General features: G+C 35.2%; 1 protein-coding gene across 5 annotated transcripts in view; it reads right to left on the bottom strand.

Moving 5' to 3' along the window:
* Robo2 (roundabout guidance receptor 2) overlaps positions 1-26,035 on the bottom strand; it is a 506,393-nt gene that overhangs the window by 1,544 nt on the left and 478,814 nt on the right. Inside the window, exons 23-28 of one of the 5 annotated variants that reach the window (XM_052158220.1) lie at positions 24,826-25,086; positions 20,686-20,891; positions 12,031-12,213; positions 9,693-9,866; positions 2,842-3,114; positions 896-1,087 (exon numbers count right to left, since the gene is read on the bottom strand). In XM_052158220.1, coding sequence (XP_052014180.1) covers positions 896-1,087; positions 2,842-3,114; positions 9,693-9,866; positions 12,031-12,213; positions 20,686-20,891; positions 24,826-25,086 — 1,289 coding nt within the window. The remainder of the gene's footprint in view (positions 1-895; positions 1,088-2,841; positions 3,115-9,692; positions 9,867-12,030; positions 12,214-20,685; positions 20,892-24,825; positions 25,087-26,035) is intronic. The other 4 variants (XM_052158221.1, XM_052158222.1, XM_052158223.1 and 1 more) reach the window with 4 other exon arrangements.

The following is a 26,035-nucleotide window of genomic DNA, read 5'->3' as shown; positions in this document are numbered from 1 at the left end:
CTAAACATTCTCAGCTATTTATTACATTTGCGAGGTTAAATAATTTTCTTTGAAGGCTCTTAGGGGAAACGGAAGTAATGGGGAGTTCACAGACATTGGATGCACAGAGGGGTTTGCTTAAAGTACTTACCAGGCTACAAACACAGCAAAGTAAGTTACAAAAGGATCAAAATGTTTGTGAGTCGAAACAGAAGTTCTACGCAAACCATGATAGCAAACTTAGCAGTAGCCAATGGTAGTAACTGAGATTCATATCGAACTTGGCAGTTTTGTAAGTAGTTTAGTTTGTCGTCATCACAGGATGAACTAGCTCCCAACACTGATGTGAATAAACTGACATTTCACATATATATAAGCAGATTTATAAAGAATTTACATTCATCCTACTTTTAAAATGTAAGAATAAAATAACAACTAACTCAAGTTGAGGGAACTTCTAAAAAGCTTCCTAAAAGCTATTAAGAGGGGGTAAGAATGTATAATTTCTTTTTAATCTCAGACAGTACATCTAGCTCCAAGCACAATAAGTAACTAAAATTCTCTACTGGGCAATTTGCTTCCTTTTCTTTATTACAGTCAGTTATAAAGGGTCAAGATCCCTTTGCCAAATAGATTGTATGTTACTTGTAAGTATTAAGACTAATTACTTACATTAAAAGAATTTTATACACTTTAAACCAATTTAAAATACCATTGAAATGTTTGCATCATGGACTGTTCTAAACAGTTATCCTTAAACTTATGGCCAATCCTGAGTGAAATAATTGAATTTGTTTTTCTTAGCAGATATAAATTTTTCTCACTCAAATGATTTAGCACAGACATCTCATCAGCCCAATATTCTTTTGGAATTGCAAAAACCTTTGAAAGGAACCAAAAAGCTCACACAATTCACCTGTAAACTGTCCTTGACTATTTGAGCCCACATATCCAATGTCGAGCAGGTCATTGGCATTCCTCTGGTGGCTGCCCCTCAGCACGTCGGCCTTCCGAGGGCCGGTGGACCCTTTAGAGGAAGATGTTCCGGATGAGCTGTGTCCACCTGGAGATGGGAAGCTGGGCTTGCTATACGGCACCAGGGACTCCTCTAGAAAAAGAAAACAAACCATAAAGGACTGAATCGATTGGCCACGCAGATGCCAAACACAAACCCGGTTCTTACAGGCAATTTCATTATTTCATTCTCCAGCAAAATGGGAAGTAGGAAGTTTAATCTGTCCTGAATATTAAAAACATTTCCATAGGCAAGCAACTTTTCCTACAACACACACTGAATGTTCTAAATCAAAAGAGATCTCGGGATAAGTACAGCATGGTATTTACAAGGTTTCAAGTCATTGCAGTAGAGATCTGCCAAAAAGAACCCTAGTTTGCTTAACAAAAGCAATGTCTGAGAATTATTTTTGGAGGTCAGTGAAGCTCCATTTAATTTTTTCCTGTTTAGACCAAAGAAAACTGATTTCTTAATTTAAAATATGGTAATATTTTCTTAAGCAGCTTAGATATAGAATTAATTATAGATTCTAGATATAGATTAGACTATAGATACACATTAAATAAGCTTCTTAAATTTTTGATATTTCTTGAGCCAGAAATCCATTGTGTGAAAAGTTCCATGTTTCATTAAAAGAGAACAAAACGCTAATTATAATGTACTTAAGTTTCCTTTTAGATATCATCTCTCCAAAAATAAATAGTGTTATAATCCATATGTTAATAAGCAGATCTGTTTTTCTCTTCAGTCAGTCCCCATATCTCATCCCTTCCACACCCACTATCGTTTCTTCCGATTTTCTGGATATATGTTCTGATTAAGTGAATACAATCTGCTGATTCAATCTATCAGTTTTCTCCTTGGATAATATTTCATGAGACAGGGCAGTAGTGGGTTTTTTTTTGTTTGTTTGTTTTGTTTTTTTGTTTTTGTTTTTGTTTTTTTTAACAGTTGGTAACCTTCAAAAATGTCTCAGTAGATCTAGATATTGCCAGTGTCATTCCTGATCCTTTGAGGAAATAAACCTTCTAAGACTTTAACATCACATGGTGACAGAACGTAATTAAGAAAAATGCATGGGGTGAGAATAAACCTAGAAATGACAGAGCACAAATGAATATAGACTCTATTCATTTCAGAATAGAGGGGTGCTGTTTTGAAGCGGGTCTGTGTGTTCCCATCCAGTAGACACTAAGCAAGGTCAAATGCTCCCCCAAACCATATATTTATGCCAAAGATTTACTTCACCAAATAATATCTAAACAGGAATTATGACGTTTATATTATGAAACTCAAGGAAAGTTTTTCTTATAAATAAGAGATTTTCTCATCCAAATGTTAACACTGAATTTCATTTAGTCATATGAAAAACATAAACACTCAGTTGCATCTTTTCTAATTTTATTGTGCCTAACTGTGGGATCTCTCTGCAGTTTTGTGATCTGATTTAATTCTCCTTTTTCGAAAGATGTCAACTCCTTTTCAAATGACTGGCTACTTCAATCCATCAGTTTCATGTTGAAACAAAAAAAGATATTAAGTTGATACAAAATTTGAAATTTAGTGTTCTTAAAAAAACAAAACCTCAATATAGACATTAAAGGAGAAAAACATTGAGCTGTTTTCTGAACACTCTGGATGAAACCTGGAGGTTTCTAAATTCAAAGACCTTCTACAGGGATAACTTGTGGAATAGGTCTCCACTGAATGTGTGCTGAAGAATTTCAATTTGAACTTATTTCAGGCAAATCCTGAAGCCCTTAAACATTTGCCAGTCCTAACATACCTGGTAGGGGGAAAATAAAAGTGATAACAGTTACACTTTCTTGGGACTCTGCAGCACACACCTGATCCAAGCTCTTGTTTGTGTGGGCCTTTCCTTGTTTCTTCTTGGCGTTCTGTAGAGTTTATCCAGTCCTGGGTTTGACGCTGCCACTCTAGAGCAGTTATAGCTGGACAATCCAATGAGCTCTTTGTGTCTTCTAGGTTGGCTGCTTGTTGTCTCTCTAGAGAGCTTCCTTTTCTCTCTGATGAGTTTTCCACGTTACCAGAGTGTTGGCTCAGGCCTATCTGCTGCCTTAAACCCTGACCTGGTGGGGGATCTGGTGGTGGGGGAAGATCTAAAAATTTTGAATAATGTTTAGAATGGACTAAGATTTAATGAAAAAATTACAAGTTTAAGTTCAAGTTGAAAAAAAATGAGAAAACAAGAAAACAAAAACGAACACCCCCCCCCCAAAAAATCTGAAAAACACTTGCCCTCTCACAAATATCACCCATGCAAAAGGTTGTGTATAATAAAAGTCAATTAATGCCTATTCAAAATGCATGTTATTGATCTGGCTTCTACTATCTTGCCATCTCATCTTTGAGATAACATGGACTCTTTTCAAACATCTCTTCAACAGGGAGCATATTTTCAACAGCAAAGTAGGGACTGGCATTCAAAGTAAGGGTCAGTTTGTGGTTTATATTCAATTTCCCCATTTTCAAGGTAAAAATACTTGGAGGGAAAAAAATCACTACAGATTCTAGCAGCTATGCTAGTAAGCGCCACTGACAACAATAGCACTCTTGAAGATCTCCACAGGAAAGATCATGCTCTGTAAATAAGGGACATAGGCCACATCATGCATAGCATATGACTGTCTCTGCACTAGTGTGTACCACACTGGGCAATGGTCACAGGGTTAAGCTAACATTATTAAATACAATTAACATTTGCCTGACAACTGATCCTGCCTGTTCGTTTCATGAGTTAGCTAATGAGTTACAACTAATCCATTATAATCTTCCCTTGCATTAATTTTAACAAGTAATAACTAATATCCAGAGCACAGATTGAATATACTGTGTGGTGAGTAGTGTAGACAGTGTATTGTGGGAATTTGAGACGGACTTGATAAGTTTTTGAAAGAACCTTTTAGAGGTGATTTGACGAGTCAAGAGTGGTTTGATTATAATCCGAAAGAGATTTTAAAATTAAATTTTGGAAATGAAGAAAACATAAAAGTTGAAGATGAGCAAATTTTTCATCTTCCTTTAATAACTTCTCAGATATTCATCTTTATATTTTGAATGTCTTTGATTATGAGATTCTATTTTCTTTTATAACATTCTAACATTATTTCTAAAATGACATGCTCAAGGACTTCACATTCTTCTAACCATTCATTTGCATCATTAGCATCTGATTTTTTCTTACAAACTATTGTAAGTTTCATGGCTCATCCTTGGATTAGACATATTGCTTGTTTATAAAACTTATACATTATACAATATACATTTATTAAATAAATTAAGGACAATCTACTCTGTGGACATTTCTCATTCCATTTTATAAACATGTTTTTTCTTTCTAATAACACCTTTTGAAATTAGAAAGTTAAAATTAAATATTCTGTACACAAGAAGCCAATTCCTTTTCAAAAAAAAGCTCAAGTATTTAAAAAGCTTTATCCTCTGTTTTATAAGCCAAAAAGTATCTTCCATTGGACAGATTTTACTGTTTTGTTGAGCACAGGCTCTCGGCGTTCCAAGTTGAAGCAGTATTCTCAGCTCTTATGAGTGTCCTCATGTTAGCTAAGAGCAGATATCATTGATGAGAAACGGGATGCTGTCTGGATGAATAGGGTTGCATTTGGACCATTTCTTCCAAAATGAAGATCTAATGCAATAATATGCTATCTGTTTGCATGGTAATCTAATGAGTTTGGTGTTTCCTTTTCATTTAATACTGGTTTTCCTTTTCTGTGTGTTTTATGAATGCAAATTAATTGTTTCATTTGAGTTATTGGGCTTAGTCTGTCAGTGAGGGGGAAAGGATTGTATTGAATTCTAAAATAACATATCTTGTCATTGATTTTTATTCACCATCTAAGCTGTTTAATTTCTAGAATGGCCAAAATGGCATTTGCTTATGGCAGCTAAAATTCTGATGCCTATTTAATTTGACTTGAAATTATATAGCTTGGTAATTGTATAATATCCTCAGAGATATTATCTTCTAAGAATAAAGGATATTGCATGCACATTGAAATAAACTGGAAAGAGATGGAATTACAAATGACTGTGGAAAAAATAAAACTATGTAATCCAATGCATTTACTTAAATTAAATTTATTATTCAATTCTTTGTGGAATTATTTCAAGTATATCAATTCACTAGGGAATCTCACCAGCCCACTTTGGGTTAGCTACTGTCAATCAATGACAGTTCTAGGACGTGGGTACCTTATTATTCTCATTTATTTTTCAGATAAGTGAATGGGGGAGTCGATGGGAATGGATGAGGGTGGAGCAAAAAGCGATCAAGCATCTCCAGCCTGAATCTCCCTTTTCCTAAGACACAACCCAGGTAATTGTGTCCACAGTAATGAGCACAGCTCAGAAGTTTACACTTAATACTTCAACACAGCTTTGCATCATCCTACAAAGACTTACGCTTCTACTGTTGTGCTTCCCTTTTTGCTCAGGAAGAGTTCCATTCTATACCTTTGCTCAAACTATGAAATCATCTTTGAGTCCCTTTCTCGTTGGCATATATTAATTTATAGTTAAAAATCCCATTGGTTCCATTTCCAATATTTTCCTTCTTACTGCTTGCTTTCACTGATCAATGAAGGGTGCCATGATGCACCCACATTTATTGATTCTTTGATTTCCAACTGTCTCTATTTTTAAACTTCTGGGCCACTTATTCTTGCCTATACAAAATCTAGACTGACATTTTGGAATTAAAAAATATAATATCATGCAATTATTTTACCTTAAAAATACAACATATACTAATATGAATAAAAGACACCCTCACAGAAAACACTTGCATGCATGTGTGCATATGTGTGCACACACACACACGCGTGTACACGCGTGCGCACACACACACACACACACACACACACACAAGCACACACACACACACCCTTCCAGGAATTTTCTCAGCATACAGGTCCTTAAACATTGCTACTTCCTTGCTTGCCTGGCATCATATTCCATCTTGCTTTTCTATCTACTCTAGTTATAGTCTTGTTTTCCTTTAAAATATATCAAATAAATGCCTGGCTTTTAATTGCTGGTATCAGCTCCTAGCATGACTTTTTCTTGAATATAGATATTGTTCTTTTATTTATATTCTTCCTGCCTTATATCATGTTGTTGTTGAGGTCATGTTGTTGTTGAGGCGTTCCTTGATAATCTCACATTAAAATATTACCTCTGCAATACTTTACAATTTCTGTTACTTCTCTTTCCATGGCAAGAATCATCATTAGAGTACTTTGTATTATCACTCATGCATTTATATTGGTCTGAACTGTTGCTTATTGACTGGAATATAAGGTCCAGAAGACTGAGGGATAATATCTATAATATATGCTCACTAAATATTTAAATGGAAGAAGCAATGAGCTCATGAAATTTCAAAAAGCTATATTGTGGCATTTATATACAAGACATTTCTGTTTTAACTGGGAATTATAGACTAGGTCAAAGACAGTACAGTTTGAGAGAAGATAGTCTCAGGAGAACTCATTGTGTATGGGGGAGAATTGTCTACCATCTTTGGCCCAGAATTGGACAGGCTATTTCTTTCAAGGATAAATGACTTGGATTCCATAACCCCTGCTTAGATGAGATAATCCATAAGATAAGTATGCACATCCATACATGTGTATGGGCTTTTACATTGCTTTTGGGGAAAATAATATTTCTCATTATTCCAAAATCTTGTCACTGGACACAGAGAAAATTCCTTCCTTTCCTCAGAAGGTAGCTTGACATAAGGAGACAGTAATCTTGACAATGATACATGAAAAGTGGGGTGTGCCACTTGCTATTAGGACATTCTACTATCAACAATGATCTTTTCCTCTCTATTCAGAATTCACAAAGCCCAGCCTTAACACCAGTGGGACTGAGAGCTTGAGAGGATGGGCAAGTGTGGACTATGCCTGCTCTGAAGCATGAAGATATGATCTCAGTTCTCCAGAACCACATCAAAAACAAAGACAGGTGCTATGATGGGCACCTACAATAACAGTCCTTGGAGGAACAGACAAGAGTTGGAGCTTGCTAGGGAACGAGTGTGGACAATGAGTGAAGTCCAGGAACAGTGGGAAATCCTACCTCTAAATGAAAAAAATAGAGGAGTTAAAAAAATTCATTAACTCTAGTTTAAACATACATGAGGCAAGTTCACATACATGTGCATCCCTCATTATGTACAAATGAACATAAATGTCTATACACAGATATACACAGAAACCATAAACACACACACACACACACACACACACACACATACACACTTTCCACGCACATACATACAGAGTGATGATATGTCAATCTCCCCAAATCCTAAAGCCTTGTGTAAGTCACCTGACCTTGAAAGATGATTGTGTCAATGAGAATAAAGTCATTATTGTGCTGAGATGCTGAGGTTAAATATTTAAGAAAACACCCAACAATAATTACCCTAATTAATGTGCTCATAAATACTATAAAAAACCATAATATAAAATTTTTAGTGTAAAACTTTTATTCAATAAGTGCTACTAAGCAATGATCTTCTGAAACAGTGATTTGATTTAGAATAATTATATTTTTTGTTGTTTAACATGTCAGTGAGAGAAATTTAGATGTTGAGTGAGATCAACACTAAAATTTTCATAAAATAATTAATTAGTCCTCAGAATATTTGATTCAGAAAAAAATGGTAAGCATTTGTTTTGTTTTGTGCATCCTAAAATGTTAGCTTTTAGTCCCGTGTTAACACCTGTATCCTTAACATTCATATTTCATGGAAACACTTCCCAAAGAAACAGAGTAAGCAGAAAAAGCATGTGAACCCAAGAGACATTAAATCAAACATGTGTGATTTGAGTCTTAGCATGATGAGATTTTCAGAAAGTACAAAGTTGACAGCTGGAGTCCTTCCCACAAAAATAAGAATCTAAACCATTACTGTTTTCCAGCTAAGGATTTACACCATCCTAGTAAGTCTGAGGTCCAAGGACTAGGTCTTGTTTTTGCAATAAGAGTTACAGAAATGCACAGAAAGAGGATTGTACCTCTGATAATTACATCAGAACCAGAAGGCCGTGTTTTAGGATATTTCCAAATGGTTCTAACCTTCACCTTGGCTAGGTTAATCCTCTTGATATTCAGTAAATTGATCTCATGATAAATTTGGGAGATCATAAGGAGGTGTTTTTGAGAAGTGGAGAAAAATTTTCCTTTGCATCTAAAGTTACAGGGTATACTTAAAATATATTAAATTGCAGAACATGGAAATGGAGGTTTAGAATAAATATATCTAGAAACTATGAGAATTAAGTTGAATATATTATAACTATTTATAAAATATTATAAAATATTATATTTATATAATAAATATAAGAGTACTTTGTAGGCATAATACAATAGACCCATTACTGACCATTTATGTTTTCCAGTAATATTGTTTCCTGAAGAGAGCAATATTTAATGAAATACTCAAAGATTAGACACTATGCATATATAAAATGATTTAACTAAAACCTTGATAGTCACATTCACTCACCAGATAATCTGTCAATAAAGTTTTATTGGCAATCATTCACAGTAATATGTTATATTCTTGTGACCCTGTCATCTCTCGTAAACTATTATATTGCTGACTCAGCATCCCAAGTTTTATATTACACATATGTACCAACAAGGCTAGTTTAGAGAGTTTTGGCTAACCAATCTAGGGCTATATTTCTATGGTAGACAAGCATACTAAACCCTGAGCTATACCCACAGTTAGTTTTAAATTTGTTTTTCTATAGTTATACCCACACAACTTGGAATGGATTTAGGACATAAACCCTATACTCCCCAAAGTCATAAGTATTTATGCTTTGGACATTAAGTGAAAACAAATATTGAGCCTTTCTTATGAGTGGAATCATTATGCCTCTACCATTCTTACACTAAAGTTAATCCTATTATTTATTGGTATTGTATTGGGAGTTGAGACCTCTATGAGGTCAGTAGGTCATGAAGCTGGTTCAGAGCTCTTATAAAGAATACCAGAGACATTCCTTCCATCATTTGAGGTTACCAAAAGAAGGCACTGCCTATAGCCCTAAAGGGCTCTATTACCAGACACAAAGAGTTGCACTTCCTAGACTTTAAAACTGAGAAAAATAAATTCTCTTTTTCATTTTTTTCTATTGTTTATAAGATTGTGATCACATATTGCAGCACCTGGAACAAAGGAAGTATTTACATCAACAGATTATGGCTGCCTATTAATTCTGAAATCCATGAACCCAAACCTTACTTAATCACTTCATGGTATTCTCAAATAAAATATAAAATAAAATAGCCCCAATGATTGAATATGTTCTCACACTATGACAAGTGCACTTATGTTTCTTTCTTACACTTAAAACGAGATGCTGGAGTTTTTTAGGAGAGCTGAAACTTTGCAAAATAGAATTCTAGATCTTTCTTGAGGCATGATGATGATGATTGATGATGATGATGATGATGATGATGATGAAAAAATTCTCACGATTGAAAGAGTGTTTTATTTAAACGTGGCATGTGGCCAAGTATCTGAACTAGAAGGTATTGAGGCAATGCCTAATCTACAATACCTCCTCTGCTGAAAATTAAGGAGAACATGGAGAATTTTTCATGAGGGAAGTAGTTAAGATGAGTAACCTACCATCTGGCATCCCTTCCCTCCGATGAGGTAACACTGGCTGTGGGTCCATTCGCCCTCCCTTGTGTTTTTTTGTGGGCCGAGGCCTCTGGCTTTGATTCTGGGCAGCACTGGTGTTACTGTCTGTAGAAAACGGGCTGGTGGGTCGCTGCCTTTGAGAGGAGGTAAAGGCTTTTCCTGAAATGAAAACCAAGGGGATGCACATAGAGAATGACACTGGAATACTTTGTTTTCATCTTGACTCATGTCTCTGCTCTTCCTAGACTACCTGGTAAATGTACCCACAGATGCAATGTGAAGATACAAAATCCTGCTGCATGTCAGCACAGAATGCATGACCTGCTGCAAAAAATTCACCCAGTTTTTAATAAGCGAAGAAGACCCCCATCCAGCAAAAAACACATTTGAAGCAAATGAGACTGAGACTAAACCTGAAATAAATCCACCAACCAAAAGCTTCCCATTGCTTAATCTTGGTTTTATTTAGTCTTGACAATCTTGGTAATTCTTTCATAAATCTATATAAAGGCATGCCACATTTGCTTTTCAAAATAAGAAAAAGGTAATTTTTTGTGGTTTGTTTTTGGTATTGGTTTTAGTTTCATTTTTTCTTTTTATCTTTTTCTTTTCTCTTTTCCTTTTTTTCCTTCACAAATGGTCTGCCGAGATGCATAAATAAAACTGACTTTATTTATGAACCACTTAGTGTTCATACTCAATGAACTCTAACTTTCAGCAGGGTTAAGATCAGTGTAGTCGATAGCAGGTTATCGTCTCAGTGTATAATCCAAAATGTGATATATGTTTTCTGAGCAATATTATCCTAACAGACTTCTACATTTTAAAAATGAAATATGATCTTTTCTTTCTGATAGTTGAGACTATGTGCATGGATTTTATTCTGGGAAAAGGGTCAGGTAATCCATTTTCTATAATGAATTATTTTCATACTAAGTTTATTATTGTAAGAGAGGACTGGTTTATGTGCACATATTTATTCTCAAATATTTATTGTGTATATTTTCACCTCATACAAAATTATCACATGTAGTTACACTTTCCTGACTCAGTGTGACTTGATATTGCTTAGTGCTTTATTAGCGTTCAGCATACATGCTGCTGGTGCACTTATGCTCCCTAATTTATTAGCTCCCTTGAACCATCTCCCTTCTTTGCCTATAGTAAATGCCACAAAAAATACTCAGGCAACATAAAGATTCTGACTTATGCCTTAGGAGGCAAGAAAATTCAAATAACCAGGTTTCTAATGCATGTTAGAAAGAAATGAGGATGGTGAAACTTATGACAACATCCAATACATAATTTTATAGCTTGAACATATAGCAAAGGTCCAAAGTCCTTTTTTTTTTACCATTTGAGTGCCACTAATATTGAAGCATGCATTTGATACTTCATTAGTTGATTTTGTTGAGACATTATAGATGTGTACATTATCTTCCTATTATATGCAGCTAAGAAGTATATATACAAATATAAGGGTATATACATCATGCCAAAGCTGTTGTTTTTCCCTCCCCCCAAAAAACCAAAAACCCTCATTTACTTGTAAATTACTAGAGTTAATCCCACATGTCTTTCTCCATCCTGTGGCATGAGATGCACATGATAATAATAATGCAATTTGACTTTTATGCAATTATTTACTGCTCTTTGAAATCAAAATGAATTTACTTTAAAGAGCAGTGCACATAAAGATATCTTTTTGAACTCACAAATTTCTTTGGTCTATCTTTAGTTAGCATCCTTTAAAACAAATAGTAAATTATTGTATTAAAATTGTAGTCAAACAATTAGAACCATTAGCCAAATGAGCTGTTAGATAGTCTTAGACCCATTCACCCCATGCTGAGGAAGCAGTCCTAGAAAGCCCCTCTTTCTGCAGGAATGAAATGCAAGAGAGTAAGATAGTGGGGATAAAAGCTGAATGATTTTAATCACCAGGTTCATTATTGATTTTGTGAGGATTTTGCAATGTGTGAGTTACTGAAAGTTTAATTGCCATCTTAGTTGTGTGGGTTTTCTTTTGTTGTTGTGGTTGGTTTTTTGTAATATGAAAAGGAAGCACACTGCAATTAACCATCGGCGCCATAAGAAAAAAAGGATGGAAGAGATACAAGGTAGTGAATAGGAGCCTATTTTTGACCCCAAAATATTAGCATCAAAAGAGAGTTTTGGTAAGAGAGCATCCATCCAACCATTTTCATGCATATTTTAAAAAGTCTGCAGTTAGATTCACAGAGAAGAAAGTACAGAAGAAAAGGTCAGTGTCTGAAGGACAGGATTCTCTCATGCAAAGAGTGTTGACTTGGAGTCTACCAACCTGTTCTCGTAAGACTGGTTCCATCCAGCCTAAAACCAGCTTTATCTGCTGCTGCCACCAATGCTTGTGCAAAGCTGCCGCTGGCAAAGATGGAGCCATCTGAGGAGCTACCTACACTAGATCTATGACTAGAAAAGTTACGCTCCTCATCAGATGCAGAGCCCCATCCATTTACCATTGAACCTAAAAACAAATGTAGTGGTCCAGTAAGTGGCATATATCAGATATCTCATCTGCTGTAACACAGTGCATAATGACCAAGATGGCTATTTCATTTCCTCACTGTTTAGTTTACAGTTTCATTGTGAGTTCTTTATTCCACTATCATCTATGTCTCCAACATTGTAAGGAAGAGAACTAAGGCCATCTAAAGCCTGTATTTGTTTGTATCTCATTGACAAAACACAAATCACCTGGTGCAATTCTTACATTGATTAAATTATCACATGATCATTTCCCCACAAGGATTGCTATTCATAGTTAACTTGCAGTGCATCAAGAAAGAGTAATCTGACTAAAGCCTTTTAGTATATTTAAAGAGAAGGAATTGGTTCAAAATATAGTGTGAATATATTTTAAAGTTAGTTCAGACTCCATCAAATATATCAAGATTTTAAACTAAAAGTTATTAATAAAAACAACAAAAACTCATATATAAAATGACTAAACAATATCAAATCAAAATGGAACATAAAACTGCATTTTGCTTAATTTTTATTTATGACAATGTTACTATATATTTTTTAACTTTTAATTAGTTTAATAACTCAAGTTTCTTGAATGCTAAACGTTCCTTTAAAAATAATTAATATAAAATATCATTGGGCATAAGGTATATTTTTCTGCAAAATGAAACACGGTGTTAGTGGGAAAAAATACAACTTTATGCGTAAATAAGCTCCCTTATAAAATACTTTCAAGTAACATTTTCTTCAGGTTCTACAAAAACAGTTTTCATTAAAAAAAAAACAAAACAATATAAAATCACAATGGGGATTAAACCAACTATTTACTATAATTAATATGATATTAACTTAAGCTGTTATATGATTAATTCATAATACAATAAACTACCAAGTAGTGCTTATCCTAATATATTTAGAAATGAGAACATACGTGCTTATGAAATGTGTTTTAGGTTTTCTAAATAACACAAATATATATTTTTGAGAAATAGGTAAAAATCAAATATGGTAGAGTTTTTGCTTTATCCTCATCCTTACAAGAGAATAGTGTGGTTAAGAGTTTGAAGTACTTAAAATATTAGTGAATGGTTCAGTGACACGTTTCTTTTCAAGACAGAGAGAATGGAATTGGAAAGGAGCATGATAATCTGAGATATTAAAACAGAGTCGGGGGAGCAGAAGGAGGCAGTTTGGACTCTAATTGAAAAAGCACAACGACACGGTCTTTACATTCCAAACAAGACTGCTTGACAGACCACTGCAAGGGAGCTAAGACAGAGAACACCATCAACAGAGCTTCCTCAGACAGATTCATCTCTGGGCTAAAGATCACTATGAAGAGAGAAGAAACCAAGTCAAGTGCTCTGTGCCCTGTGCCACCGGGGAGAAGGAAAACTCCAGCTGTTCAGTGAGGGCTCACCAAAGACTGTCGAACCTCAGCTGAGACTGGGCTTAGGGAGTCTCAGTTCATTCCAGTCCTCATTTCTGTCCCTCCCGATGGCTATTTCCTGTGATAATAGACATGCACTTATTCTGTCCCAAGCACTTCCTGTTTTAATTCTCTAACTTGTCGCACTCACTCATATAAATACATCCAGTCTAACATTTTGTTCTTTTAATGTTTCCCCCAACCCGATGGGGAAAAACGTGTTGTGTTTGTGCCAGCTCCAAGGCTCCACCCTGGCAAACTAGTGTATCAACAATGGAGTGTCACATACTGTACAATGCAGAGGGGATAGTCCTATATCACAGCATCCCCACTATAGAAATGGCATTCTGGACAGCGTCCTAATGGAAAATCATCTTTTCTCTTTCCTCACAAAAGAGCCTGCTTTATCTCTTCACAATAGTGAGTCCTTTGTGTCATATCTATGGCTATGTTTGCTATACCCTAAAAAAAAGAAAGAAAAAGAAAGAAAGAAAGAAAGAAAGAAAGAAAGAAAGAAAGAAAGAAAGAAAGAAAGAAAGAAAGAAAGAAAGAAAAGAACAAAGAAACAAAGAAAGAAAGAAAATAAAAATAAAAAAACAGCCGGCGTCTTTGTTCTGACTTCCTACCTATCCTTAATGTTTTCTGACACGTTCTTTAAAAGTTTCCTGTTTTCCCTACAAAGTTTTTCCTTGACATATTTCTACCCTTTCTCTGGGAATCAGGAGCTGAGGAGCACAAAGACCGGGCTTCCCAAACTTGTCAGAAAGCAGAGAATCCTGACTTGCCATTTTTTATTGTTTATGTTGCATTTCCTTTAGGAGCAAAGGATACTTCACAGCTGAAGAGACACCAGGGCCATGCCATCTCATTAGACCTTGAGAGGCCCGATGACACAAAACAGAGCCTATGGAAGCCAGCTGGTTGTCTTTGCCCCTTGACAATGCAAAGCACAGAGCACTAAGCAAAGACAGATAAGACTTTTCCATCTTTGCTTTTTCTCTGACGAGCCCTAGACTGGACCCTGGTTAAGAGCTACAATATGTATATACATGGGTATGGCTTCAAACTGTCTGGGCATATTTCACCACCACAGAACACACTGTGTGTTAATATTCCTTCCACGAAATTCTGAGAATGTATTTGTCAGCTACAGGTTTTGACCTTCAGTGGTTACTGCTTTCCTTCTTCCTTTAGATTTAAACATTAAGAAAGACCCAGATAGTTACTTAAACAATTACGAACGGCGAAGGGATACACACACACATACACACACACACACATACACACACACACACACACACAGAGAGAGAGAGAGAGAGAGAGATTAGAAGATAAGGAAGGCATTAATTGTTATATTAAAAAGTAAATCACTTTGATAGGAACCATTTCTGTCACATCTATGAACACAGGTGTGGAAATTTAGAAAACACCAAGTCAGAGCAACTTGCCTGGAGAATCTCTCAAAACTGCAAGCAATTCATAATCCTCTGACACATTATAGCCACAAACATAATCAATACATATTTAAACATTTAATGAAAAATGAATTTATGCCACATAGCAATTTATTGGTGTTTACAGCCTCAATCTTTCTAAATTCCTCAACTTAAAAACGCTGAAAGGCCAGGAAAAAAAATCTGAAATTAATTCAGGCTGATGAAGAAGAATCTCACATAGGACATTAAGTTGCTTAAATGTTACGGAGCATAAAATGCCATGATAAAGTGGCATCTTGCTGTGTCTCTATTACATCTTCAGCACTAAAATTAATTTATGATCAGTCGTCAATTCATTTACATGTCAATTTATGCTAAATCCTTCCTTGCTGATAAATGCTTATCCTTAGATCCATTAAGCTAGAGTAAAGTCTGTGCTCTATAATATGACCTTGCTAATTGTTGCATTACCATTTTTATGAGCTACAAAAACTTACAGCCCCCCATGTTTTGAGCCAATATTTAATCCACTGCTTGCCTACCTACTTGCTAAGTCAAATCTTTTGCTATAATAGTCTTTGGTTAAACCAGTCCAAATATTGACCTTTTCTAGCTGTAGAACAAGAAGGGAAATATATGCAAAACGCTTTTGATACTCCAGATATTTGAATGAGCGAAAAATCTACCCATTCTCTCTCTCTCTCTCTCTCTCTCTCTCTCTCTCTCTCTGTCTGTCTCTGTCTCTTTGTGTATATGTGTGTGTGTATGGGTGTGTATACACTTGTGTGCATACATGTATATGTGCATGCACTGGTGCACATGTATGTAACATATGGGAAAAGCAAAACAAACAAGTAGAAGTTTTTTTCCTCTGGTTGTATAACATCCATTAATGTGTTTCACTCAGATAAACATCATTTGGTTTCTAATTTGCCTTAAAGATCCTAAAGCTGCTTTAGTAGCCTACGGCGATTTGACATTTACCAGAAATTTCCATTCATGCTAAAATTATTTTATTTGAATATTTTTATAACAGAGGGAAATCCTCAGGTGAAAAATGTAATGGATCACTTTCTAAATGCCTGTGTAGCAAATAGACAACCAAGTGGGGTGTCTTCCCACCTATCTGTTGAGTGAGTTCTAGGAAAAAAAAAACTATCCAAAATTAAAAAGAAAATAGCTCCAGAATTCCATTTTAGTCGCTATGTTCATGTGTTTTCGTACATCCAAGACAACCTCTTGCCCACTTAGTAGAGTCATTATTGACCTCAATTTTCTCACCAAGGCAGTTAGAATCTCAGCTGTATGTTCCAGACACCCTTTTCCTTATCTCTCTCCATTCTACCTTCTAGAGCTTTATTTATGCATTTATGGCATTATCATTACATCTGGAATGATGTCGGGGAAGATAAAATGCTACATCCTGTCTCTCCGTTACGTTGCAATGGTGTATTGCTGTTCAGGTAGAAATCTTACTAACTTAGTTTTGAACGTGGAGACTTTTCAGTTAGAAGTGGTTACTTTCTAACCCATGCCATGATGTGCACTGAAACACTAAAGCTACTTTTGTGCTTTATGACAATCAAATAGATGCTTATGATAATTTAAAAGCACAGATTACCAAAAAGTGAAAAAAATGATATATATATTTTTAAAAAATTCTGACAGCTAAATTTCAACAGTTCATAGTAGCTGAATGTAGAACTAGATGTACAGAAAATAAATGTCACATCTGAAAACTCCTCTCAGGGTTTTAATCAACGATTAATGTGTCCAAACAATTTTATGTGGACATTTTAGAAATAAAATAATATATTTTTGGACTTTCCAAATATATTTATATGGAGAGAGAGAGAGAGAGAGAGAGAGAGAGAGAGAGAGAGAGAGGCAGAGACAGAGACAGAGACAGAGAGAGACAGACAGAAAACCTAATGCTAAGAAAGTAGCCATCGTTTTCACTTGATCTTAGCCAAAAGGCCGAGAAGCGATAGCCATCGTTTTCATATTAAATACAAGTCCAGATATAAATGTTAGTTATTTTTAGAGCTAGGATTATAGTCACTTTGTGTTATAAGACTGATACTTTTTGTGTACAAATGTGTGCATATATATCTATACCACTTAATATATAATATGTACATGCACATATTCATACATAATATATAAAACGTATTAAGTAGTAAATATATATACACATATATATTCAAAATAGATGAAATTGCAATATTGTAATCCTCTGTGATAAATTTCTTCATCTATAAAATTAGAGTACCAGCAACCATTGTTTTGAAGATCAAGTGAACTAACCTAGGGTAAGTCCTAAGAACAGAGGGCAGGACACATCTGCAAAGTGCCAGATCCTAAGTACTTTAGACTTTGAAACCTCAGTCCTGAATTGTTTTTTCTTTTTTGTTTTTATTTTTGTTTTTTGCTTTCCATTTTTTCCCTCCTTCCTCTGAGAATATTTTCTCTTGATTCTTCATCTTTCCTTCCTTTTGTTTATTTCTTGTTTCCTTGATATGCTTTTAAAATGTGAAAAACAAGGCTGGGTGTAATAGTACCTGCCTTTAATTAAAGCCTGCATAACTCATAGTGGTCTACACAGTAAGTTCTAAGACAATTATATAGTAAGAACTTGTATCCAAAAGAAAGCAAAAGGTGTGTAAAAAGTAATCCATTAATAGTAATAACGATGATGATGACAATAATAATAGTAATAATAGTAATATCTAAATTCCTAACCCATTGGTACATGTAAGTACACAGAATAAATTTTTGTTTTTGGCAATAATTTTATAAAGCACTGTTTGTCAATATATACTTTTTTAAACTAAGCTCATGAAATTTAGAACCATTAATAATTTCTTCTCCTGAACATTTTCTTAAATGAACATACATTTCAGAATTTAAGGAGCCCCACAGATCGTTCAGTTGTTCTGAACATATTCTGAGAAAATGTATTTCTTCACAAAAGTGAGTTCTGTTTTTATAATAATTGCATTTATTTAGTTGTGTGTGTGTTCTTGTGTGTGTGTGTGTGTGTGTGTGTATGTGTGTGTGTTTGTGTATGTTTATGTGTATAGGTGTTTTGCCTGAAAGTATGCCTGTGCACCATCTAGGTGTGCGAAGGGCAGAGGGGCCATCATGATTAATGTATATAGGAACTTCTGAAAATACCCAAAACACATGTACATCCGCAGCCCCTTCCTGCACCCTCTCTGCCAACTCACGAGTTAATCAACGCATATACATTCCCTGTATATGTTCACGTATTCTTTCTATAGTTCCTCCTTTGTTTTGTCCACTCACGTGAATTTATGTCCTCACATTCCCATATAAATGCCCACACACTTTCTAATGAGCTCACACCTCCCAATATATTCACTCACTTCCTGTGCATACATACATGTCCTCTCTACATGATTCATACACTCTCCATGTTCACTTTTAATCTAATATACATATACACACATTTCATGCTCTTAGACTCAACGTAATAAGTTCATTCTATTATGTTTATATAAAACTCTATAATAAACATACACACACACACACACACATACACACACACGCACACGCACACACATACACAGAGGATCTACATCAGTAGTCCTCAATCTCTTTAAAGTCAAATGACCCTTTTACATGGGTCAACTAAGGCCATCAGAAAACACACATATGTATACTACAATTCATAACAATAACAAAATCACAGTTATGAAATAAAATTGGAACCAAGTTTATGGTTCAATGAAGAACCATAACATGAAGAACTATATTATAGGGTCACAGCAGGTTGAGAATTACAGACTAGAAGGAAAATTAAACCTTTGATTAAATGTTCTCTGAGTTTCTAGAAGTAGGAAAGACAAGACAATGGAAGTTCTTATTTAGCTACTGTAGTGTAAGGTACAACTTCACTAAGGAGATACATTTTCAGGGAAAACATGTGAGCCTACATGGCCTGAAAATTGTTTTTAACATATGACAATGATTAAACAATAAATATAAGTATCAAAAGAAAGTTTGATTTCTTAACAATGCAGGTTTTGTTTAGCATAAATGTGAAATTAGCTAGAGGAGAAGTACACATTGCTTGACTACCATTGCATAAGATACCCTAACTAGTTCTTAACAGCTGAGCATGCAAAAGGGCAACATAGTATTCTGCTAAGTTAGAGAGGTATATATTGACTTAGGGATTGCAATATTTAATATAGAACTTCAGAGGATATAGTCAACTTTTGCCATTTTTCTTGGAACTTTCATTGCATTCTTAATAGGAAACAGTTTGGTATTACTAGTGAAATATGCAAAGATATTCAGAATTTTGCCCTAAAGTAGATTATGCTAGAAATTCAGGCAAAGAGGCTTAACATAATAGTGTACTAATAAGTCAGCTCTCACTGAATGCAAAAGTTTTAACTTTTGCCCTGTAACCTTCAGCTGGATCTATGTTTCCAATCATAGCAATATATCCATGGTCTTAAAATCTTAATTAGCTTGATAATCAGCTCAGCCTCGAAGTAAGAGGAAACACTGAAAATTAGATTCATGTCTCAGATGCTGAGAATCACCAAAAGGAAGGCAGAGGCTCTGATGGGTCCTCTGCACTGTCGTATACCATGGTCCAGCAGTGCTTGTAGATCAAGCAGGCAGCCCCAATATTGTAGAGATTAGGGAACTCTCAGAGTACACATGGAATCAGGGAAACTCTGATAAGAAATGTCATGGGAGGAAAGGAATTATCAAAGTGAGTGGATTTGTCTAAGATAACCCAAGAGAATGCACAAACCAGATTTAAGTTTGTACTGGCTCTGGCCTCCCTGTCCAGTAAGGGACATGCTTATGAGTCCAGAGGTGGATAACTATGGGATAGAAAGACTGAAGTTTGTCTTTTGCTACTTCCTTTGTGTATATAAGGGAATTCATTTGGACAGTTTTTAATCCTTGGGAATAGGCTGTTGCTTAGTTATTAAAGTCAACCTAGGCATGCACCAACGGAAGTCTGCTTCATGAACAAGAAAAAAAAAAGGAACCTAAGCAATAAACAGTCAAAATAATTACACTTCTTGGCAGAGGACTGGTGATTATATTCAGCAATGTGAAATGCATAAATGTACTGCTTATCTCACTATGCATGTTTCCACTCCAAAAATATAATACCGTGTGTAACCTAAGAGAGGCTCCTTCTGAAGACTCGCTTATTTTCACCAGTGAATGATTTTACAGGGTAAAATATCAAGGAGCGTTTTAAGATCTCACTCACTTTGTATGTTGCTCCCGATATACAAATTATATCGTTTCTAAAAGTAAAGCTTTTTCATGTAACAGACTTGGTTCCCTAGCAGAGTGAACTTTTCTTGAAAGCGTGGGATATAATTGAGTTTTCCTTCATGTCTTTAAAGCTTTTTAAAATTCATGAATTTCCTTATCATTTTAGCAGCAAAGCAAAAGTATTTCTAAATCCTTTTTGAATTTGGTGTTTAACATTATCATATTTAAAATGTTACAAAAATAGATGGAGTGGAAGGAAGCATTTGGTTTGTGATGCATTTTGATGTTGCAAATAGGTCATGTGTCCTCATTCTCTTAGTCTTCTTACCTGTGACAGAGCTGTCTAGATTGTCCATACTGGACCCAGGTGTCTGGTCTAGTGCTCTGAGGGGCCTGGGAATTTCTAACGGTTCCTCTTCATCATCAGCATCCTCATCTGGAACATCTGTTTCCAAATCAGAAATCAAAGCTCCGGACACGTAACCTAATGGTGGAACTGGGGGCTGTGGAGGTGGAGTATTGCTTTGAATGTGCCTGGAATTCAAACAAAGAGAAATGAAAGACGAAACGCAATTTGTTAACATTAAACGAAATTGTAATTCCTTTCAAAATAGCATGTAATGGTAACTCATACCATCTCCCTTGCATATCCACCCACAGCACTGCCTTCTACTTCAGCAGAGACACTGATGTGGATGCACACCTCACCAAAGAGCAACTGCATACATTATGAAAGTTCTTCCTTTAATTGTTTACTAGGCAATACACAGGGAGGAGAATATAAAGAATTTTTGTGTCAACACATTCTTAAGAGAATAGGAATAATTGATACAAACCACTTCTTTTTTGTTTCTTTGTTTGTTTTACCTGTAACAATAGCTACTTGGTTTCCAGGTTACTGTTGAATCTTAACTCCCTTGTTTTAACCTGTGCATCTTGGTTGAAGAAAGTTTCCTAGGTGAAAGTGTGATTGGCTCAGCCCTGCCTCTGGCACACTTCCTCGCCTATGAGGATGCTTTTGGCATGACTCCCATCACATTATACTGAGCAGATGTTTCATGATCCTCGTATAGATTAGGCACAAATATTTGTGCTCTTAGTACTTGCAATCTGTCTCATCACTGAAGTCTTAAGGGGTTGAATTTAGAAAATATTGCATGTTCAATAGCCTTGTAGGTTAAGATGTCTAATCCAAAACCTAGAGAATTAATAGAACATGCATGGTCATTCTTTTGAGAAAATCCTTGGTGCACACCTTGATTTGCTGTGAGACTATTAATGAATTATTTCTAACCTGTAAAATGCTCAATGGAAATGATTCATTTATTGTAAGCAAAAAGCAAACATGCTGTATGTCTGATTTTTAAAAACATTTCCTACAAAAGTAGTCAAAAGTCTCCACCCTAAGAATCACTGCTAATAAGAACAAGTTATTTTTTTGCTACTGGCTTTTGAAAAAAAATACAGGGTTATTTCTGATTTGTAATTTTTCAGAAAATGTTTCGCTTTTTAAAGAAATTACTTAAGACTCCTCTGTGAATTGCATCTGTGAATTTATATTCAACTCTAAAATTAACAGGATTCTTGATTTCTCAGGGATGAACTCCCAAGAACTGGACATCACTTCAGTGGGAGCAGATCTAGCCTCTAAGATTATAGAGCAGGTATTTGAGGACAATCGTTGGCATTCACCACAACCCATTAACTTATAATGAGGAAGGCTAAGCAACTGTTGCTGAATTCTCTTCGACTGAATTCTGAGCGTTGACACACCCACTTTGCTATACATGTGGTCTTATCACATGCAATTTGTAAAGTGGAGATAGAGGGAGCGTTATGATAAAGAAGAGGATATCAAGCAATAGTACATATGTGGTTCATTTCACTTTGATGGACTAGATTTGGAAATGGGCTTGAAATATTATGGATGAATACGGTAATCCTACATAACTTTTGTAATGTCTTAATGGGAAAAATTGCACAGGGATGAAAATGTATTCCTTAATTTAAGCAGTATTAGAAATTATTCTGAAATATGAGGTGAAGTCAGGATTTATAGCTATCTTCTAGTAATAGGAAGTACTTCGTACATGTTATCTGTTAGTATAAATAGCAACCCTGGATGTGAAGCTGAGACCTTTTGTCTTTAGAGTTCTGGGAATGTGATGTGTCACCTAAAGCAAGGGAAACTTCCAAACTAGAGCAAGCAAGGTACTTTTTAGGTAATGGATGGATTGCTACTTGTATATGCAAAGAATCCTAGCATTGGCATTCAGAATATGGATGGATGAGGGAGAAACAGACTCAAGGAGAGAAACACAGTCTAGCCATTCAACCATTCAAGAGATAGCTACAAGGCAATTACTAAATGGAAGACTTTAACTGTAAAAAGGACAACAGTGCCCAACTTACGTGAAAAATTAACTCCTTCTAAACATTAGTGATTAGAATTAGACAGGTAGTTTCTCAAGAATCAAACAATGTGCAAACATATTTACATCTCAAAAATTATGAAACATAATGGAGCTTCTACTCAACTCAAAAAAAAAAAGAAAAAGAAAAAGAAAAAGGAAAAAAGGTAGATATTTTCCTTTGAAACCTGGAGGTAGTGTGTTCTTTCTGATACATTGTAGAATTGGAAGTCCTGGTCCACACAATATTTAACAGGACAATTGATCAAAGGGCTTTTAGTCACAAAGTTGCAGCTTCATCTTTCAATGGGCTGACTATTGAGGTCAGTCATGAATGTATTCAACCTTAATATCTCTAAGGGAATGTCTCTAGCTCTATCCCCAATGTGTCAATGGGTCAATACGTCAATGGGTTGGTTATCATCCCTGCATCTTGCTAATGCAGGTAAACTGAGCTACCTGGGACTCCAATGGAAGATAATGGGGAGATCTCTGCTTTTGAAATTCTTTAGAAGTTTGCTCCACATCTCTTCCTTAGCTTATTTTAATCCATAGTGTTTTATGAGAATAATCTGAAACTTTGCACATAGATAATCCAGTGAATTCTTTAAACTCTTAGCGTGGTCTAAAACTGCAGTGAGTTTGGGGGCTCCTTCATCATATACTTAATTATAATTTGAGGTCTTGTTAGGGAGTTCCTTTTACATTTGTATAGAAGTCAATTATTAGCATCGGTATTATTTTCCACATGGGAGAACTAAACATATAAAGGACAAATTTTCACAGGTCATACATCTATGTGGTCACACATCCATTTTTTTGAAATTCCTCATTGGAATCCCAAACTAAGAAATGGTCACACATCCATTTTTTTGAAATTCCTCATTGGAATCCCAAACAAAGGAATCAGAATTTACTTAGAAGTAGGATCTAGGTTTCCTACCTGGGTACATTAAATTTGTGCAGGTGAATGTAATTTAAATCATCATGTGTGTTTAATGTATAAGAGACAAGACTGTTTGACTTCATGAGCATTTACACAATTGTTTTAAACTTAGTGACATTTTGCACAGAACAAATATGTATGTAAAACAACAATATTGTTTAATAGTAAGCATGTGTGACTATTGAGAATATAACTGGTGATTGTGAAAACTTATAAAGGTCTTCTGTTCCACAACAAAGAACATGTTTGTGCCATCTGGAGTGCTGTTCCTGATTTGGATATCTTCTCAACTATGTGCTTAGGTGGATTTTAAAAATAAGTAGCTCATAAATACTGAAGAAGAAGGCTACTTCATTGTGAATATATTTCAGTCAGTAGAGCTATTCAAAAAATGCAAAATCTTTCATCTGACTTCAGGTATGATTAAAATCAGCAGAAGATACTTTCTAGTATGTCATATCTACTGAAATATAAATCAGCAATTCAGAAGAAACAAATTCTCTAAAAATTGTGAGGCTTTGTCTTATTTCTATACTGCCACATTTTCACAGAACATCTGACAGACATCCATTTGTTATTTTTTATTTTGTGTTTTTATTTTACAGAAATCTTAATGTGTTCTGGATTTCTGTTGAAGCGTCTATAATTTTTATTTTTATTATTTTCTCATCCACTTAATTTAGCCCAAGGTCTTTTAATAACTGACATTCACCAAAATAATTCTCAGAAGCATGCATTTACATATTTACAATGACATATAGAATTAATCACAGGCACTTTGAAGAATTTAAAAGGAGTTCTTTATTGCAGCATTAAAAATGAGTTCAAGGATAAACTAATCAACACTGGTCTGTGAATGGGAAAAGATTCTGGTGTCACCAAAACACTCAGCCTGAGTCTCTGCTCCATTCACTTCTCTAGCTAGCTATGTGATGTTGGCCAGTTTACTTAAGTTTCTTTCACTGGTTTCCTAATATAGACAGTTAACTCATATTCATAACTAATTTTCATCTCACTCACAAAGATTTATGAGCATCTCTACTTAAAATACATGCAAGAACGTCTCCATACATAGAAAGTACAGGGCCTTTGGCTTGTGAAGGATATTTACCATGTTTGTTTTGCTATATCAAATTGATAGGCCCTTGTTAACTCATCCAAGTGAGCTTGCAGCATGGGTTGCATCTCTTCCCGTGGGGATGGAGTAAGAGTGGCAGTGGACTGCTGTCCAAAGGAGATAGCAGGTGAAGAGGCCACACCGCGAACAGGAGGGGTTGGGACCCGATCTTCGTCTTCTTCCAGCTCATCTTCCATACCCTGATGCAAGTATGTTTGCACCGGTAATGGCGGACACCAGCTATCACTGTCATAGCTGAAATGAAATAAGAAAAAATTATTCATTGACATACACACATATATGTACACTCATACTAGCAACAAATAGCAAACACATATTTTTAAAAGGCTTCCTCAGTTTATGTCTTCCTTATCACATTATTGATGCTGTCAAAGTAAATCACCTGATTGTTATCTTAGTTCTCACTCAACTTATTTTAAAATAACCTTATTATCTAATTATTACTACACAGTTACAAAAGGCAATAATTTCCCACCAAATGTATTCAGCGTGGAAACACAAAATTGCTGTTAAAGACAATCAAGTCAATGCTTGGAGATTTATCCATTCCCATCTCTTGTGCATCTGTGTGCCAAAAGAAAAGATGCCAATAATACAGATTGATCAACTAACACTCTAGACCTTTATCATTCTATTATTCTTTATAATATACCTGTCATCAATGGGTGGTCATAAACTATCAACAAGCTTCATTTCTTTAAGTTTGTCAGCAAAATCACCCTACATGCTTATCTCAACATATAAACAGAAGTTCCAATTATCTTGGAAAAGAAGATTAATTATGAATTTCAGTAAAATTATTTGACACAAAACCCAACATTTTATATCCTCTTCAGTTATGACATCTATTTTAAAGATTTAGATAGTGTAACAAACTATTACTTTTTTTTTAAAAGGGATTCAGGATCCAGCATATAGAATCCTGAAACAGTACATTCTAAATCAATAAGTTTTATTTGCACTATTTCCATAACCCTAGTATTTCCAACAAACAATAAATCCTAAGATACTTTTTTTAAAAAAAGGGGAGAGTCTTTTCAAAAGTTGTGGTCCCCAAAAGGCTAAACCAATAATAATAATTTAAATAGGAGATGGGCTCATGGAGCCATTTTTAGCACAGTGGGGATCTATGGCTTCTGAAACACAGGAAGTTATTGTCTTCAGCGATATAGCCACTGTGGAG

Source organism: Apodemus sylvaticus, chromosome 15, assembly GCF_947179515.1.
Source record: "Apodemus sylvaticus chromosome 15, mApoSyl1.1, whole genome shotgun sequence".
In the NCBI taxonomy this organism is placed as follows: domain Eukaryota; kingdom Metazoa; phylum Chordata; class Mammalia; order Rodentia; family Muridae; genus Apodemus; species Apodemus sylvaticus.
This window is presented reverse-complemented; position numbering and strand designations above follow the sequence as displayed.